Here is a 17,988-nt window from a genome sequence, read left to right as displayed (position 1 = left end):
TTCCGTAATCACTAATCATTAATCAGACTAAAATGGACAGATTTGTTATAAAAAAAAGCCAAACCTATTAATATTGATATATCGACATTATTTTACTGGATCTAGTGGCTTTGGCTTTTTGTGAATAAACGTCCAGTATTTTTTCTCTTTCAAAGTTTTGTCTGTCATGTTCTTCCACCTCATTTCATACCCAGCAGTACGTTAATATGTAAATGTTACGGTACATTCCCTAGACTCCTTAAAGTTCGTAACAGGGTTTAAATGGGAACATTTTTCTGCTCAAGTATAGGCCTATATACGGTTTAAAAGAGGAAAAACTAATGGACACAAAAGTAGCCTACTTTTGGACAGAATACAAGTTCTTTGTTAAATACATAAAATAAAAAAATATTTTTTTAGCCTATATGAATAATGGATTCGAAACCTCAAAGAAAAGCCATGCCACTATCAAAAGAAACCTCGAAACATAAATGAGGTAGACATTCCCAGAAACTCATTATTTTAGTCGCAACAATCGGTTAATGGAAACGCTGTCCTTTCGCAATAGTCTTTTAATCAATATTTACAAAACATTAATTTCCCAAGAAGCTGAACGCATTAGCGGTTACGTGTCAGTTAAACTTTTCATCTCCAATCCTGTTTGTATTTTTGAGAAGTGACGCTGTTGTGTGTGTTTGTATCGGCCGCTGTCCATTAGCCTAAGGTTCTGAAATGCAATATTTTTTTAATAGCCTAGTCTATTTTTTAATTTTTTAAATGGCTTGCGCCCTTGAGCACCCACGGAGAAAAACATAAATCGGCGCCTATGTTTAGAATGATCACAAAATTGAAGATATAGGGGCAGAAAATTCACATATTTATATAATTTCATACATTAAATCAAAATCACACAAAGAATGCCGTCTTTTCCTCCAAAAATCATCATGAATATATACATACATACATATATATATAACAGTTCAGTAAACAAGTTAATTAAGAGACTTGCGTTTTAGACACCATATTGCCTTTTTTAGCTCTATTTCTAAAACAGAAAATAATTCCAAACACAGCCACCAAAGCACAGTTTTGCGTCTCTGAGCAACGTGACAGTGTTTCGTTCCTGAATGAATCAACCGTTTAAATGATTCGGTTCAATCGCAATGACTCACTTATTAACAGTGACTTGCTGACACATACTGGCCATTTTAATATCACATTTAAAGTATCTTTTGATTTTTTTAAATAATTAATTTCTTATAATTTCAAATGAGTATTCAACATTTTATGTTTTGTATATCAAAACATTATTCATGCATTTGTAACTGCAGGTTAAATGCATTCTTGTCCTGCACTAGTGTAATACATCTAAATGCCACTTCCAATGAATCTTCTGCATTTCCTCTGCATTAAAAGATGAGTTTGTTGATACTGATTTGCCTGGTAACAGCCCAAATGTTTTATTATTCTAAATAACTGATTCCTTTAATTAAAAACAACTAGTTTGAGATTAATAGACCTATACCAGGGGTGTCAAACTCAGTTCCTGGAGGGCCATAGCCATAGTTTAGTTCTAACCCTGCTCCAGCACACATATCATGTAGTTTTCAAATAAACCTAAATGATTAGATTAGCTGGATCAGGTGTGTTTAATTAGGGTTATATCTAAACTGTGCAGGACTGTGGCCCTCCAGGAACTGAGTTTGACACCCTTGGCCTGTCCCATTTTTGACTCCCTCCCACTGTTAAAATGTAACTAAGTAATTTTTACTCTGAGTAAATTTTAAATGAGCTACTTTTTACTTTTACTTGAGTTGATTTTTAGACTGGTACTTTTACTTGTACTTAAGTAAAATTTCATTAATGTAATGGTACTTTTACTTGAGTAGAATATTTTTGTACTCTTTCCACCTCTGATAAATGCACATGTGAGTAATGATCAAGAGTGTAGCTGCCAATGTTTGTAGTGAACTTACTGAAATGTTCTCAAGGGACCCGAAATGTTTCAAATTTTACCATGCAACCCAAACCATCAGGACAGCTCGATTTGTCTTTATATCTCTTGTTTATGGTTACTTTGGGATTTTAGCTCTTTGTCTTGTGGCTCACACAGACAGTATGCAAACACAGACGATATTTAAAAGACTTGGTCCAGACTTTCTCCAGTGAATCACTCAATAGTTTCCCACCGTGATGAATGCACTGTTCGTGGGTTTGTCAGCGGAAGGACCGTTTCTGGGCATGAGCACATGAGTAGGATATTTCAAAACACTCTCTGTTGCAAAAATATCTTACCACATCTATGATCACATCCTCAACCACTACTGGTCAGTTTAAAGTTCCCATAATGGCTCATTTATTTGCTGTATGATGTCAAAAGTGTGTTTCATTGTAAATGCTTTATCTCATTAAGAAATTTTTTGATTATGAATGTTTGGTAAATTATTATGTTGTAGTCAACAGAATGTCCTCAATTTGTAATGAAAGACAGACAGACAGACAGACAGACAGATTTTTTTCAGATTTTTTTTCATTTTTTCAGAATTTATATAATGCAATACACTTATAAGTAAAATAAATGTATTTATATTTTAGATTTTTATTAATTAAATTTTATTTGTTATTTGAAGAATCTCCTCCATGTTGAAGCATGAAGAATATACTTGAAAATATACAGCTATGATATAACTCCTGAACACAATCATAAACACATTTTTGCTGCATACAATGTAAAACATTACTTGCTGGTTTATAGTTTTAAACATATTTTTACTGATATATCCAAGATTGACAAGTCATTTTTGTACTCAACATTAGTCAACTAGATCTTTAGTCTTTATCTTGGTGACTAATCAGCACAAAGTGCAACAACAAAGCAAAATACATCACAGAAAACTGAACATTTAAGTATGCAAGGCATACCAAAATATATACAAGATGAACATCTATTTGGATGATTTTCAGTGCCAACACAAAACTCTCTGAAAAAAGACAGATGTGATTACTAAGTGTTTTGTTCTTTTACTCCACCGTTCGAAAATGTGGGATCAATCATTTTTTAAATAAGGAAACATTACTTTTAATGAGCAAGGATGCATGCAATTTTGAAAAAGTGATGGTGAATACATTTATGTTACAAAAGATTTATTTTTCAACTAAATGCTGTTTAAAAAATAAATAAATAAATAAAACAAACCTTTCTATTAATTGAAAAACCATGATGATAAAAAAGAAATGTTTCTTGAGCAGCAAATCAGCATATTAGAATGATTTCTGAAGGATCATGTGACACTGAACACTGGAGTAATGATGCTGAAAATTCATCTTTGATCAAAGGAATAAATGACATTTTAAAATGTATTCATATGGAGCGGCAACCTCCCGCTCTCTCTCGTAAAGCCTACACGGAAGTGACTAAAACTGTAAGTCATCGACTGGTCGCTGGAGGCCGTCTCCAAAATGGCGTCAGTTCCATAGACAAAGTTAAAATGCCCAACTTTACAGCAGAAAAAAATGTTTACAGCCTTGTTCAAAAAGTGGTTTCGGTTTATATAGCTAATTTGCCCTTCATGACAACTGTGAGGGGGGTAAAAAGTTTTTACAACTCATCCATTTAAATGACATTAAGCCTTAAAGTTTTGCATATTTAAGGGCGTGGCCACTTGAGTGACAGGTGGATTGCCGCTGCTTACACTGCCGTTGAGCTAGGTGGGCATGGCTTCAGCAACCAGCTCCTGCCTTTTTGCCCATTCTCGAAGATCCGGGAGTGAAGCATGGTGACTTGCTGCCAAGATGCTAATGGCAAGCCCCGCCCACTTTGAGCTTCAAAAACTCTCATCAGGAGTCTACGGTTGATGTCACTATGTCCATGTTTTTGTACAATCTATGATTCGTATGGAAAACAGCTATTTGAAATTGTAATGATATTTCAAGTTCATGCATTTTTTATCAAACAAATACACCCTTCATGAGACTTTTTTTCCAAAGTATTAAAAAAATCTAACCAAGGCCAAACTTTTAAACAGTAGTGTAAAGCATTTAATGCATATCATATCTTTCATTTATACATTAAATTCAAACATCCTGTTCAATAACATCTCTGTTATTCTGTCCTCCTCTCCAGCGGTTTCTCAGTTTAAGCATCAGCCTGCTGATGGGTTCAGTGTACTGCTTGTTGGCCAGTCCCAGTATGAGCGGAATGATGGCCATGCTCCCGATTCCCGTACAGGACATGATGATGTACAGATAAGAACTCTGCAAGCTCACCCCGGTCTGCAGCGCCGTCACGGACATGAGCTGGTAGATGATGTATGGCACCCAGCAGACCAGGAAGGTGAGGGACACAGCGGCCACGCATTTGGCATAGCGCAGGTTAAGCTGCTGCTCATGATCCGAAGGCTGCTGGAGACGGTCCACAGCACGGTGAAGCTTACAGATGGTCTGCAGCTGTTTGCGCGCGATCCACAACACTCGCCCCATCATGGCTACAATGGACAGCATTGCCGGAAGCACCAGTCCGCACACTTCCAAATAAATGAAAGCCTTGGGAAAAACCTGTTTGTAGGAGCAAGCCTCATCCTCCTTGGTGGAGTTTTGAGACGTGGTTGATCTCAAAAACGTCTCGTTTGAGTCGGAGCGCTTGTTGGGATTGGGTTCCACCCAATTATTCCATCCAAAGGCGGGAAGTGATGCATACAGCAAAGGTGGGAGCCAAACTGTCAACAAAGCCAATGGGAAGCAGCGGTGAACCCAGAACTGGCTGTGGTGGAGTGGGCTGACGATGCACAGGTAGCGTTCGTAATGCACCATCACCAGATTGAAGAGGAATGACAGGAACAGAAAGTTGGGGAAGATGTACATCACCAAGCAGTGCTTGAAATCCAGCTGCCGGTTGAGCGTCATGCGGGGAATGAAGGGCAGGGCGATGCCAGTGCACAAGTCAGCCACTAGCAGGCTCAAGAAGAAGTAATTTGGGGTGTTGTGCAGCTGACGGTTGCAGGCGATGCCTATGATGATGAAGAGGTTGGAGAAGATGATGATTGAAGACAGCGGCACTGTCAGATAGAAGATCAACTTCTCTCTGCTCAGCTTGTCGAGCGGATCCATGATGGAGAGCTGTTCCCCACTGGACTAAACCAGACTTAAACCTTCTCCATCTACTGTGAGGCTGAGTCCTGGAAACATAAGAAATACATAGTAAACAGGTTTCGCCATACACACACACACACACACACACACACACACACACACACACACACACACACACACACACACAACCTGTTTGCACTTCTCACCTCAGGCAGACCCTACAGATCTCTGGGCACTAGAACATCTAGACATAAAATCACCCCCCCCCCCCATGCCATCTCCAGCTTATTGCATATATATAAATTAGTTATGTTGCTTGTGCACACAATTATTCATCTCACAGCACTACTGGCTTGTTTAACTTCTCTTTAATATATGAGAGTGAACATCTGACCTACTTGAAATTAATTCAAGAAATAGGACACACACACACACACACACAATAAAAACTTTTTCATGATTTACTTAACCTCATTTAATTCCAATACTATATGCTGCTGTTTATTTATGTTAAAGTTATTTTAGTAACATTACTGCTATCTTAATGTCTATTAATATTTTAAAATACTTTATACATTTTCAATTTTTATTTTAAAGTGTTATTTTGTTGTTTATTTTTATTTAAATGTCTATTTAGTCTTCTTTTGTTTAAAATTTCTGTTTCAGTTTTAGTCATTTTAGTGCTAAAACATTTTTTTTGCCTAAGGTAAGTTTTTTATATTTGTTTATTTTTTTAACTTCTGCTAATGTTAATTAACAAATGTTTTTAGTATTTTTCTTTTTAACTAGCTTGAGTTAACAATACTGCTGTGGAACATGAAAAAAAATCTTCAGAACTATTTTCCAGTGCATTTTATTTTCTTAAAGACTTTTTTTTAATATAATTTTAAAGTATTTTTAATATTCAGTTTCTTGAAACTTCTATATATATATATATATATATATATATATAATCTTTATAAAATGAGTCTGTATGACTTTCATGCTATTTTTCAAGACTTCTCTGCATCATATGATACATTTTTGTGAGGAACAGACATCGATAAGTAATTGATAATATTTACCCCGAAAGGGTGCATATTATTGGATTATATTATTATTATGATTATATTGGATTTGGAACAACTTGAAGGTCCTTTAATTTTCCACCCCTTGTGAATTCAATATCCAAACTGTTATCAGTTGACATTTCTACTGGTCAAATCATCAGCGAATCATCAGCCATTTCTTCATCAGCTGTCACTCAAAAACACTCAAGCTTCGTATTGTGTTGGGTGCAGTAAAAACAGAAACGCAGATTAAAAACCACAACCAAAACTGCCTGACCACAAAGTATCACAGAGAGCATGTTTTTACAGGTCTTAATAAGCCAAAGCTGCACAAATGCATCCAAGTAAGTAAGTTTGTGTTTCCATTTGCATTAAACAATGCTATGCGCTATCAAATGTCCACCACTAGCAAAGCCAACTTTCCTCTTTATTCAAAGTAAAATGGAAGTTCAGTGATGCTTTTTATTGAATTTGGTATTTGATTTGACTTTTCCCTTGAAGATCAATTCACTGATTCACTGCTCTTTTATGCAAGAGTTTTTAACTGATTCAGAAATATACAGTATGGTCTAAAAATCTGATAGCAGATTTTTTTTTTAATCCTGGACATAGACATAATGTTTTAGGGTTTTAAATAAAACTTTGAAGACAGTTATGTTCTAAATGAAGAAGAAAAAATTCACTAATAAGCAAATTAGTAACTGATCATGCGACTTCTTGTAGACATGGTCAGATGTTCTTCTAATGAAGCTCAAGATACTCTTTGGATCATCTCAGATCATGTTGGAGTCATTAAAACAAATACTAAGACATTCTGCGTGTTTTACTGGAGTTATATTAAATTGACAAAGTAATTTATAATGTAAAATCTTATTTTAAGTTATCAAAAGATGTAAAATATGAATGTTTTAAGTAGTGGAATCAGATGTTCATATCTTAATGCACTTTAAATGCTTCACTGGCTTGAACGAGGCAGTGAAACTAAAAAAATAAATAAAAAACACTCACCTTATAAATAAAGTTTGTTCATACAACAGTGTAAGATGATCCAGCCATGTGTGAATCAGTGATTCAGTGGTGTTCCTCTCACATCTGAACTCTTTCTGTATTCCTCTCCGCCTTCTTTGGACATCAGCAGCATCTGAGCGACTCTCACAGAAGTCAAAGAGCAAGCGCTCAAGCAGGATGCTTCTTAAAGCGACAGTGACCTCATTCTGACTTCAGCCATGAAGCATCACAGGAGAGGTATTTCAGCTCAGGAAGTCACAGTTTACTCTCGATTTATGAGACAGATGTGGGAGGCATGGAAACATGCAATGCCGATATTTATTTGTATATTTCTATCATAAAATTGTTGTTTAATCACAGTTTGTAGTATAAAGTAAAAAGAGAGTGTTGCACCCACATTTGTATCACTTCTAGGCAGTAGAATATACTGTAACATTTAATTAATTAATAGGTTAGTTCACACAAAAACTTAAATTTAGCTCATTTTCGTGTCACTCTGACCCCGTTATTTATTTTTTTCTTCTGTGACATGATGTTCGCAAAAATGTCTGAGATGTTCTTTTCTGTTTACAATGAAAGTAGATGCTGATTTAAAGTAAATGTCTCCCCAAAGCTGCATTTATTTGGTCAAAACAAAACAGTAAAATCTGTAATTTTGTGAAATATTATTACAGTTTAATAAATTTATTTTCTATTTTAAAATGTAATATATTCCTGCGACGCAAAGCTGAATTTTTAGCATCATTACACCAGTCTTCAGTGTCACATGATACTTCAGAAATCATTCTAATATACTGATTTACAGCTCGAGGAACATTTCTTATTACAAACTCGATTCCAAAAAAGTTGGGACACTGTACAAATTGTGAATAAAAACAGAATGCAATGATGTGGAAGTTTCAAATTTCAATATTTTATTCAGAATACAACATAGATGACATATCAAACATTTAAACTGAGAAAATGTATAATTTTAAGGGAAAAATAAGTTGATTTTAAATTTCATGGCATCAACACATCTCAAAAAAGTTGGGACACACACAAGGCCATGTTTACCACTGTGTGGCATTCCCTCTTCTTTTTATAACCGTCTGCAAACGTCTGGGGACTGAGGAGACAAGTTGCTCAAGTTTAGGAATAGGAATGTTGTCCCATTCTTGTCTAATACAGCCTTCTAGTTGCTCAACTGTCTTAGGTCTTTGTCGTATCTTCCTCTTTATGATGCGCCAAATGTTTTCTATGAGTGAATGATCTAGACTGCAGGCTGGCCATATCAGTACCAGGATCCTCCTTCTGCGCAGCTGTGATGTTGTAATTGATGCAGTATGAGGTCTGGCATTGTCATGTTGGAAAATGCAAGGTCTTCCCTGAAAGAGATGACATCTGGATGGGAGCATATGCTGTTCTAAAACTTGGATATACCTTTCAGCATTGACGGTGCCTTTCCAGATGTGTTATCTGCCCATGCCACACACACTCATGCAACCCCATACCATCAGAGATGCAGGCTTCTGAACTGAGCACTGATAACAACTTGGGTTGTCCTTGTCCTCTTTAGTCCGGATGACATGGCGTCCCAGTTTTCCAAAAAGAACTTCAAATTTTGATTAATCTGATCACAGAACAGTTTTCCACTTTGCCACAGTCCATTTTAAATGAGACTTGGCCCAGAGAAAACCCCTGGGCTTCTGGATCATGTTTAGATATGGCTTCTTTTTTGACCTATAGAGTTTTAGCCGGCAACGCCAAATGGCACGGTGGATTGTGTTCACCAACAATGTTTTCTGGAAGTATTCCTGAGCCCATGTTGGGATTTCCATTGCAGTAGCATTCCTGTGTGTGATGCAGTGCCGTCTAAGGGCCCGAAGATCACAGGCATCCAGTATGGTTTTCCGGCCTTGACCCTTCCGCACAGAGATTGTTCCAGATTCTCTGAATCTTTGGATGATATTATGCATTGTAGATGATGATAACTTCAAACTCTTTGCAATTTTTCTCCTTTCTGAAAAATCCTTTCTGATATTGCTCCACTTTTTTTGCCGCAGCATTAGGGGAATTGGTGATCCTCTGCCCATCTTGACTTCTGAGAGACACTGCCACTCTTAGAGGCTCTTTTTATACCCAGTCATGTTCCCAATTGATCTAATAAGTTGCAAATTGGTCCTCCAGCTGTTCCTTATATGTACATTTAACTTTTCCGGCCTCTTATTGCTACATGTCCCAACTTTTTTGGAATGTGTAGCTCTCACCAAATCCAAAATGAGCCAATATTTGGCATGACATTTCAAAATGTCTCACTATCAACATTTGATATATCTATATTCTATTGTGAATAAAATATAAGTTTATGAGATTAGTAAATTATTCAATTTCTTTTTTACCCACAATTTGTACAGTGTCCCAACTTTTTTGGAATCGGGTTTGTAATTTCTGTTCAAATCATTGATGAATAGAAAGTTCTAAAGAGGTGCATTTATTTGAAATAAACTTTTTTAACATTACAACATGTTTTTACTATTACATTTGACAAATTTAATGTGTCATTTCTGAATTTCAAGCGGCATTAAAGTATAGTAAATGTATTTCGTAAGAGCCACAATATCTCAAGTCTTTCGAAGCCATTCGATATGAAAAATGAAGTCATTGTTCACTTTTCTGTGACATGCAAAATGACAATTGCTGCCACTGACGTCAAACCTGCCATGACATGTCTAAATCTACCAGTTTCTAATTGCATTTTTTTTGCTTTAAATTTATTGTAATAACATAAGGGTGAGAAAATGATGACAAAATGTTCATTTTGAGTTCAATTTGGAATCCATTACGCTTTAGATACATGCAAGCGTTTTTTACTTGCTGTATATATTTAATCTGCACCGTCCCTGCTGTACTCTAACAGCAGGGATGTATGAGAACAACATTCAGTTTGCTGAGAAAAAGCAGGCGGGCGACAGTCAGGCTTGCTTTGCCTAGTCCCACAGCAAACACATTTATCAGCCTCTGTGTCATTTTCCTGAGTTTCCCCTTGGATGGCCTCATTCCTGAGATATGCAGCTTCACAAGTGCAGAAACACAACCAAACACACACACACAGACACACACACACACATCAGCGTATACACACGCTCCTAGGAGAAACACATGAAAAGAAGGGTCGGTGTTACGTTATTAAAGACGCATTGTGCTGGTTTAGATGGGGTGAGCATGTGGACAGGAAATGGACACTTGGACATTCTGTGGCTGTTTTCCTGAGTGGTCAGAAGTGAAACACAGTTATGGATGGAAGACATCGGTCATCTGATGTCAGATTTAAAGACATCTGACCGAAAGAGTTATGGTCACATAACAAACAGTTTCCAAGCATGCATGATTGTCCGAAGTGCATTTTTGGCCATGTGAGCTCTTAAAGGGATAGTTCACTCCAAAATCTTAATTTTGTCATTTTTTTCTTCTGTGATATGTGATATATATGTATGTATATGTATATAAAGTGCATCCGGAAAGTTCTCCCAGCGTTTCACCTTTTCCACATTTTGATACAGCCTAATTCCAATTCATTATTTTCCACAAAATTCTACACCCCATAATGACATCATGAAAGAAGTTTGTTTCACATCGTCATTATAGGACATTGATTGTAGAATTTTGAAGAAATAATGAATTTAATCCGTTTTGGAATGAGGCTGTAACATAGCAAAATGTGGAAAAAGCGGAGCGCTGTGAATACTTTCCGGATGCACTGTATATTAAAAGATGATCAGTCAATTAAGATGATGAAGATCTTAATTGACTGATTTAAGATTGTTTCAAAAGAACAGCAATTATTATTATCTTTTTTTTTGTAACATTATAAATGTCTTTACTGACATTTCATCATTTGAATGTGTCCTTATATGGAACAAACGTATTAATTTCTATCAATCAATAAAAATAAAATCAGTCGCTATTGGCAAAAAAGCCCATCGTCAAGTCTCTGTATTGCATCCTTTATGTAAGTACATTTTTCAATTTTCATCTACCACGTAAATTTGTAAGTTAGATCTTTTAAAAAAGTAAGATCAAAACATTTATTTCTTCATCAAAGTTTAATATTTGGTAGTTTATATCTGTGATATTTATAAAAATAGCTCAAATGTCACACCAACATAATACACTATTTCACGAACTATTAATAATCACATTTTTGCTTTAAAAAGGCTACTGTGTACTGTGTACAAATAGCATACAAGGTGTGAAACAATCAAAACATCAGCTGTCAGACAGGCTGGACAACACCGTTACTGTGTGTGTTTTGGCCTCAGAAACAGCAGGAGCGCAAAGGTTGATGGTGTCGTCTCATAAAGCCTGTTTTTCTTCCCAGTAGCTCTTTCAGTGGACCTCTGTAGTAAATATACGCCCAGGAGCTATAAAATGAGAAAAATGTTTAACCACAAATTTTATACATGCCAAATGCCACAGTGACAAGCATTAAGAGCAGGAAATAGAGTAAAGGCCAAGCACTTCACCTCAGACAAATGACTTTACCATGGCTTTTTGCAGTAGGATATATCCTTTTGACAAACACAGAACTCAAGGCAATTACTATAAAAAACCCATCATACAAAATACCCACGAGTGCAGAAACAATATGTGCTACAGTTGTCTTTAAATCACATGTTTGCAGTGTGTACACTGTATGCTTCAATTATTTGTTTACAAGAAACTGTTCTGTAATGTCTGTTTGTAGTGGGTTGTGCTTCCCTGTATTGCATGTGAATCTTTACACACATAATAGAAACTCCACTTTGTTTTATTATTTTGTAGTTTTATTTAATCTTTTAATCGAGACCTAGATGGCTATTGGCTGGTTACAAATTTAATCCACTTTTTTTTTTTTTTGTGACGGTATCACAGTCCTGCTTTATTTGTGATGTAAGCGATTCTATTTATCATCAGTGCACTTTGATCAAATGTTATTAGGCTAGAGATTTTTACCTTAAAGCGCACTGAATGAGCATATAACTTCACAATTTGTAACATTTACATTATTTACAATCAAAGGCAGTTTTGCAAAGGAACTGAGTTTGATGAGTGTACAGCACCATCTTGTGGATAGATTGAGTACAGCACAATCATCTCATCTCAACAGTACAACACGTGGTCTAACTGCACCTCACATTAACCCTCTGGGCTTCTTCGTAAATGGGTCACACTTAGCTTCCTCCCGCCCGAAAACGGGCGAAGCCTTAAAATTGTACTTTACTTTTTCCCAGGATAACCAATCAAATATATTTTTGTTCTATAATGTTTTCTGATTATTATTTAGAATTTTTAGATTTTTTTATGATACTTTGCATTAATTATATAATTTTTATGAGCTATGTTTTCCATTAGAATTAATATATAATTTTTTTTTTTATATTTATTTTTTAAAAAAAAATTCAATAAATGCAGCATTTCACATCAAAATAGAGTGCCAGCCTAAAAAATAAATGTTCCAGGAGAAGAACTTCATCTAGTGGCTTTAAAAAATAGCCACTTTTGTGTAATGTCCTGTACCAGCCTGTAGGCTGTCTATAGCTTCCTATAGACATATATATATATATATATGAGTGAATGTGTGTGTGTGTGTGTGTGTGTGTGTTGCATTTGAGCGAGAGTCTCTTTTTGTATTTTTTATTTATTTATTTTTGCATATTCTCAAAATTAGCTGTTGCAGTCTTACCAGTCTCTCTCTTTCTCTCTCTCTCTCTCTCTCTCTCTCTCTCTCTCTGTGTGTGTGTGTGTGTGTGTGTGTGTGCATTTGAGCAAGTTTTTTTTTTCATTTATTGATTTTATGTGGAATATTCTACAAATTTGCTGTTGCAGTCGCCAGTTTATCTGTGTATGTGTGTGTGTGTTTGTGTGCGTGGGTGTGTGTGTGTGTGTGGGGGGGGGGTCTTATTTGCACTCTTGATGTTCTAGAGTGTCACCCCTTCATTGCTGTACACTTTTTTTCAGCACAGTTGCTGATCTGTAGCTTGTACCACCAAAAGTTTCTCTGAGTTTTCCTATTTTTTCGTATTTCCCATTCATTTCCTATGTCGCCCGTTTTCGGACGGGAGGAAGCTAAGTGTGACTTTTTTTTTTACGACCCTTTAACATATCAGAATCATCTCCTTGATTTTTTTGTGTGTTCATATAGGTAATACAACAAAAGTCACCAAGTTTCATACCCATCCGATGAAGCAAAAAAATTAAACATTTCAAAACGTTCAAGTTTTCGCCCGTTTTCGGGCGAAGAAGCCCATCAATATTCGCTAGATAGCTTTCTAAATTACTCTTTCCATTCTGAAATGTTATGATTAAGAACTGTGTTCCTTTTTAAACATTAATTGTCCATTTTAATGATCAGTTCTCTTAATCTTATAGCATATAATATATGATCATTTATATTAATTAATAGCTATTTGTTTTGATAAAATCTACTTAAAAGCATCTATCATTCTGCCATTATACCTTTGGCATATCACATAGTCTTGAAATAGTAATAATACAATTAAAACATGCTAAAAATAATAAGTAATACTTATTACAATTATTGTGCACGTTTTCATGACCTCTTGATTTAGAGGCTAATTTGCAATATTTGAACTTTATAAAAAAAAAAAAAAAAAAAAAAAAAAAAAATAGTAGGACAATTTAAGTGACCTAGTGAAAAAAGAATAACAAATATATATTTTAAAAAATACAATAAATAAATAACTAAAATTACAGCCTCTAAAACATAAACTAACAAATATAAATATTAACCTAAAATCATCAGTCTGAATGAATAAATGAATGGTTTGGTAGTTAACAATATCCACGTTTATTTGCATGTTTTTACTCTTTGGCCAATAGAGGGCAGCCCTTGACCATGTTTAAATTTAAAGTAACTTTCAAAAACATTGTGCATCATAGTATAGTAACACAATATAGTAAAATAAACAATACACACTATCCTGACAACTGAAGCCTGAACGACAGTTTACACACCCCTAGGTCTTTGATTTTATCCACTAATTAAGTTCCAGCATTAATTAAAAGCAGCAGCAGCAGAAGCAACACTGACTCTTGAGTCTGAATTGTATTATGTTTTAAGCACATTCCTGTTGTCCTCTTGAAAGGCCGGTTGTATATCCATAGAGCATGAGGTCCTCACTATAACTGACCTCTTTGAAAGGGCTGCCAAATGTCGGCTTTGAGTCAAATTCCTCACAGCGTTGGGATTAAAGGGATGATGGTTATTGCTGCAAACCCCCTGGATTTAAAATGTCAACTCTCTTAACACCAAAAACAATTGTGTCTTAATGTCCTCTCGTAACTTGAGCTTAACCTTTGACTGGCCAACTCCTAAGTTGTTTTTCTCAAGATACTGCAATAAAAGTGGCATTAAAACAGCTAGACATACAGCAACAGAACTGAATAGAGAATATATACAAGATATATATATATATATATATATATATATATATATATATATATATATATATATATATATATATATATATATATATATATATATATAATATATATATATATATATATATATATATATATATATACATATATAGCTTTTCCAACTAAATCATTCTCTCCCTTTGTCTGTTCATATGTTTCTTATATAAGACCACTGACTGATGAGGTAACATGTAGGGATTTTCCCCAAGATGTGAAGTATTTCCTCGTTCAGATAACTAATGTTAGTCTTTGAGACATATTAACTTGAGATTGTGTTCAGTGTGTTTGTCCATAAACTATAAAACGGATCTACAGATCTATCTATCTATCTATCTATCTATCTATCTATCTATCTATCTATCTATCTATCTATCTTTTTTGACTGAGAACTTAGATGTTTACATCTGAACATGGAAAAACATTTTTTTCAAGTAAACCTAAGCTCATTTAGAGGCCTCGGAAATGCACATATCAAATATGATACAGCAGGCTTTATAGGGTTAAGTGCCTTTGTAGTTTGTTTAATGGGAAACATAATTAATTTTCTTAATGCATATGGTCAGAACAGAGGCCATTGGTTTTACATTAAACCAGGGAGGATAAAACACATGCGACTGCTGAGCTGTGGAATGAGTTGAGTGTAATTCAGTCGTCAGTTACAGGATGTTCTGATTCACGTCTGTATCAAATGGCATGCTGGGAATGTTGGGCAGACACAGACGTCCCCTCTCTGCACCTGCGGATTTAAGTGACTGGGGAAAGCCAGACATGAAAGCAGCACTGGCCCGACCCCGGATCTCTCTTCCACAGAGGCCTTCTTGTGGTTCTCTGACCCCTGAGAGTTCTGGCGATGGGCATCAGCCGGGTATCTCAGAACCATTTCCTTCTTTCACTGTTCCCTCTCAGATTACAGCTAAGAACAAAGCAGCAAAGTGTAAAGTGATGGAGCTGGGGTACAATTCTGACATGTTTAAAATAAAATATTAAAGGAATAGTTCTCCCAAAAATGAAATGTTGCTGTAAATTTACTCAGCCTCGGGCCATTCAAGATGTTGATGAGTTTGTTTCTTCTTGGGAACAGATTTGGAGAAATATCGCATTGCATCAGTGTCTCAGCAATCAATCCTCTGCAGTGAATGGGTGCCAAACAAGACAGGCTTATTTTATTTAGTCTGACTTATTTTCACTTGATTTGGTCTCATAAAGCAAAATTACTATAGCTCAAGCTCAGTCACCATGACAGGAGCAGGCTAACTGTCAGGCTAAGCTGAGCTCCTCTAACACTGACCTCTAATAGAGACGCATTGATATTACTACTGACCCTCTCACAAAGGCTACAATTAGTTGACTTTATTATTAGACCAAAAATAAAAGTATACAGAAAATGCAACTAAAATAATCAAATAAATAAAAAAATAGGCTACAACCAACTAATGTATTTGTGCCCAAAATGTAATGCCCATTTTTTTTTTTAAGATGAAAACATTTTAACATAGTTGAAACTTTCCCATTCAGTTGATCAGCAGTCTCTAGCCATGCAGCCTTTCTCTCTGGTTTTATGACAGCTGTACCTTTTATGGTTATTAGTAGAACATTAAAACAGTACATCTAAAATTGCTCTTTAAAACATTTAAAACTCTAAATTAAAATGATAAACTACTGAATTAAAAATGAAAATAAATAATAGAAACCAGACTACATTTTAACTGATAAGAGGAACACACATGAACTCATATAAAAGATAGTAGGGCTGTATCAGCAGCTTACATTTGATTTACAGTAACTGCTATGATAAAAATAAACTTATATGTAGGATTAAAATTCTACATGTATCACATTTAATGTCCAACAACAAATATTTTAAAAGAATACATATTTTAGAAAAAAACTAAACGAAAACTGGTCAGACTTGCAACATGAAGGTTGTGGGTTCAAGTCTCAGGTCTGGCAGGAAGTGTTCACGGTGTGTGTGTGTTCATTACTCACTGCTGTGTGTGTGTACTTGGATGGGTGAAATGCACTGTACTGTACTTGGCAAAATGTCATGTCCTTTCCTTTTAAACGTCACACGAACATCAGCTTAATGCTATAAGTTTGGCATTGAAGCACAATGCCTCTCTTATAGCCAGTCTGCCCAAGGGATAGACTGCTTTCAAGACCTATTGTTCTCCTAGGGCACATTATCGGATTATCCCGATTCCAAAAGGAGGGGAAGAGTGAAGGGTATTGCAGCAGGGCATGATGGGACAATATGTCAATGTGTTGAAACACTTTGAGAGGAAAGAAGCCCAAGTCCATCGAGCCAGATGCCCAAATGCACAACAGCCCCATTCCAAGGCGATGTAGGATTCCAGAGAAAAGAAAATGAGATCGGGATGGAAAAATGCAAGCTCTGTCTACTCAAGACCCCAACACAAAACAAAACATGACGAGGCCTGCCATTCTCCACTGTTGTGGTATTACCATCCCTCGGAAAAATCGGGCAAAAGAATGTACACAAAGATCAATGACAACAACTTCAATCCTGCCAGCCTAACCTTCCCAAAACATGTCATGAGTAGAAATGAAAGGATTTTCCGAGCTCCATTTTTTTTTTGTCATGCGGTACCAAAAAAAGGAATATTGCCTCCAGGACCAACATACTGGCTCCAAAGTGCCAACAATAACCAGGCAAAGGGCAAAGCTCATATGTATTGTGTTCAGATAATGATTCCAGGGCCCTCTGAAATATGAGAACGTTACATACAGTAACCCGTTCTTTTAGAATATAATAGAATAATCACAGCAAATTAATATCTCGTATGACTAATCCTTCAGCTGTACATTGTATATCAGCTTTCTATAGTCTTCCATCAGTATGCAATAGTGGTCTTTGCCACCCGAGTCGCCTTTTATCTGGGAAATCAAAGGTTCTGGAAGGTGTGAAAGAAAGCATGAAACACATGGTACTGTATCATTTTTATGTGGTACAGCAATAACTAATCATTGAGTTTGAGGACTTATTATGTTAAGAATGCAGACCGTTTCTTAGCCATAAGATGACAAAACAATGACACTGAAAAGCAACCTATCTCCACTGCAATCTTTTTAGGGACCAGACCAGAAGATAGCTTTCAAGCTGTGGAATGTAGAGTTTCATCTATAGCACATTTACTGCTTTGAAAACAGCATTATGATTCTCTCTCTCACACACGCACACATGCAAACACACAACACTGGCTTATAAACACTGTATAGATACAGTCAGGACCATACAGCATAATAAAATGGGGACATGGCTTAGTGGGAAAAACAAATACTGTAATCACAAGTATACAGTACCATTAATAATAATAATAAAAAAAACACAATTATTTCATAATTAGTAATGATAAAGTTTAGTTGGTGCAACAGTGACAATGAT

General features: G+C 35.7%; 1 protein-coding gene across 2 annotated transcripts; it reads right to left on the bottom strand.

Annotated features, from left to right (window-relative positions):
* Nucleotides 1–3,971: 3,971 nt before the first annotated feature.
* On the bottom strand, nucleotides 3,972–7,275 carry LOC132095508 (G-protein coupled bile acid receptor 1-like). Of its 2 annotated transcripts, none has more exons than XM_059500578.1 (2): nucleotides 7,125–7,275; nucleotides 3,972–5,153 (listed from the first exon to the last, which is right to left on the bottom strand). In XM_059500578.1, the coding sequence occupies exon 2, from the start codon at nucleotides 5,083–5,085 to the stop codon at nucleotides 4,054–4,056; it is 1,032 nt and encodes a 343-aa protein (XP_059356561.1). In that variant the 5' UTR covers nucleotides 5,086–5,153; nucleotides 7,125–7,275; the 3' UTR covers nucleotides 3,972–4,053. The 2 variants fall into 2 exon arrangements, with proteins under 2 accessions (XP_059356561.1, XP_059356562.1); XM_059500579.1 differs by having other exon boundaries at nucleotides 3,972–5,146.
* Nucleotides 7,276–17,988: the final 10,713 nt, after the last annotated feature.

The sequence above is a fragment of the Carassius carassius genome, chromosome 19 (assembly GCF_963082965.1).
Source record: "Carassius carassius chromosome 19, fCarCar2.1, whole genome shotgun sequence".
NCBI lineage: Eukaryota > Metazoa > Chordata > Actinopteri > Cypriniformes > Cyprinidae > Carassius > Carassius carassius.
Note: the sequence above shows the minus strand (reverse complement) of the source record. Positions and strands in the feature narration are given on the sequence as shown.

What these genes read in the sequence shown, in the direction of transcription:
- LOC132095508 (XM_059500578.1), bottom strand. Translation starts at nt 5,085, where the DNA reads ATGGATCCGCTCGACAAGCTGAGCAGAGAGAAGTTGATCTTCTATCTG.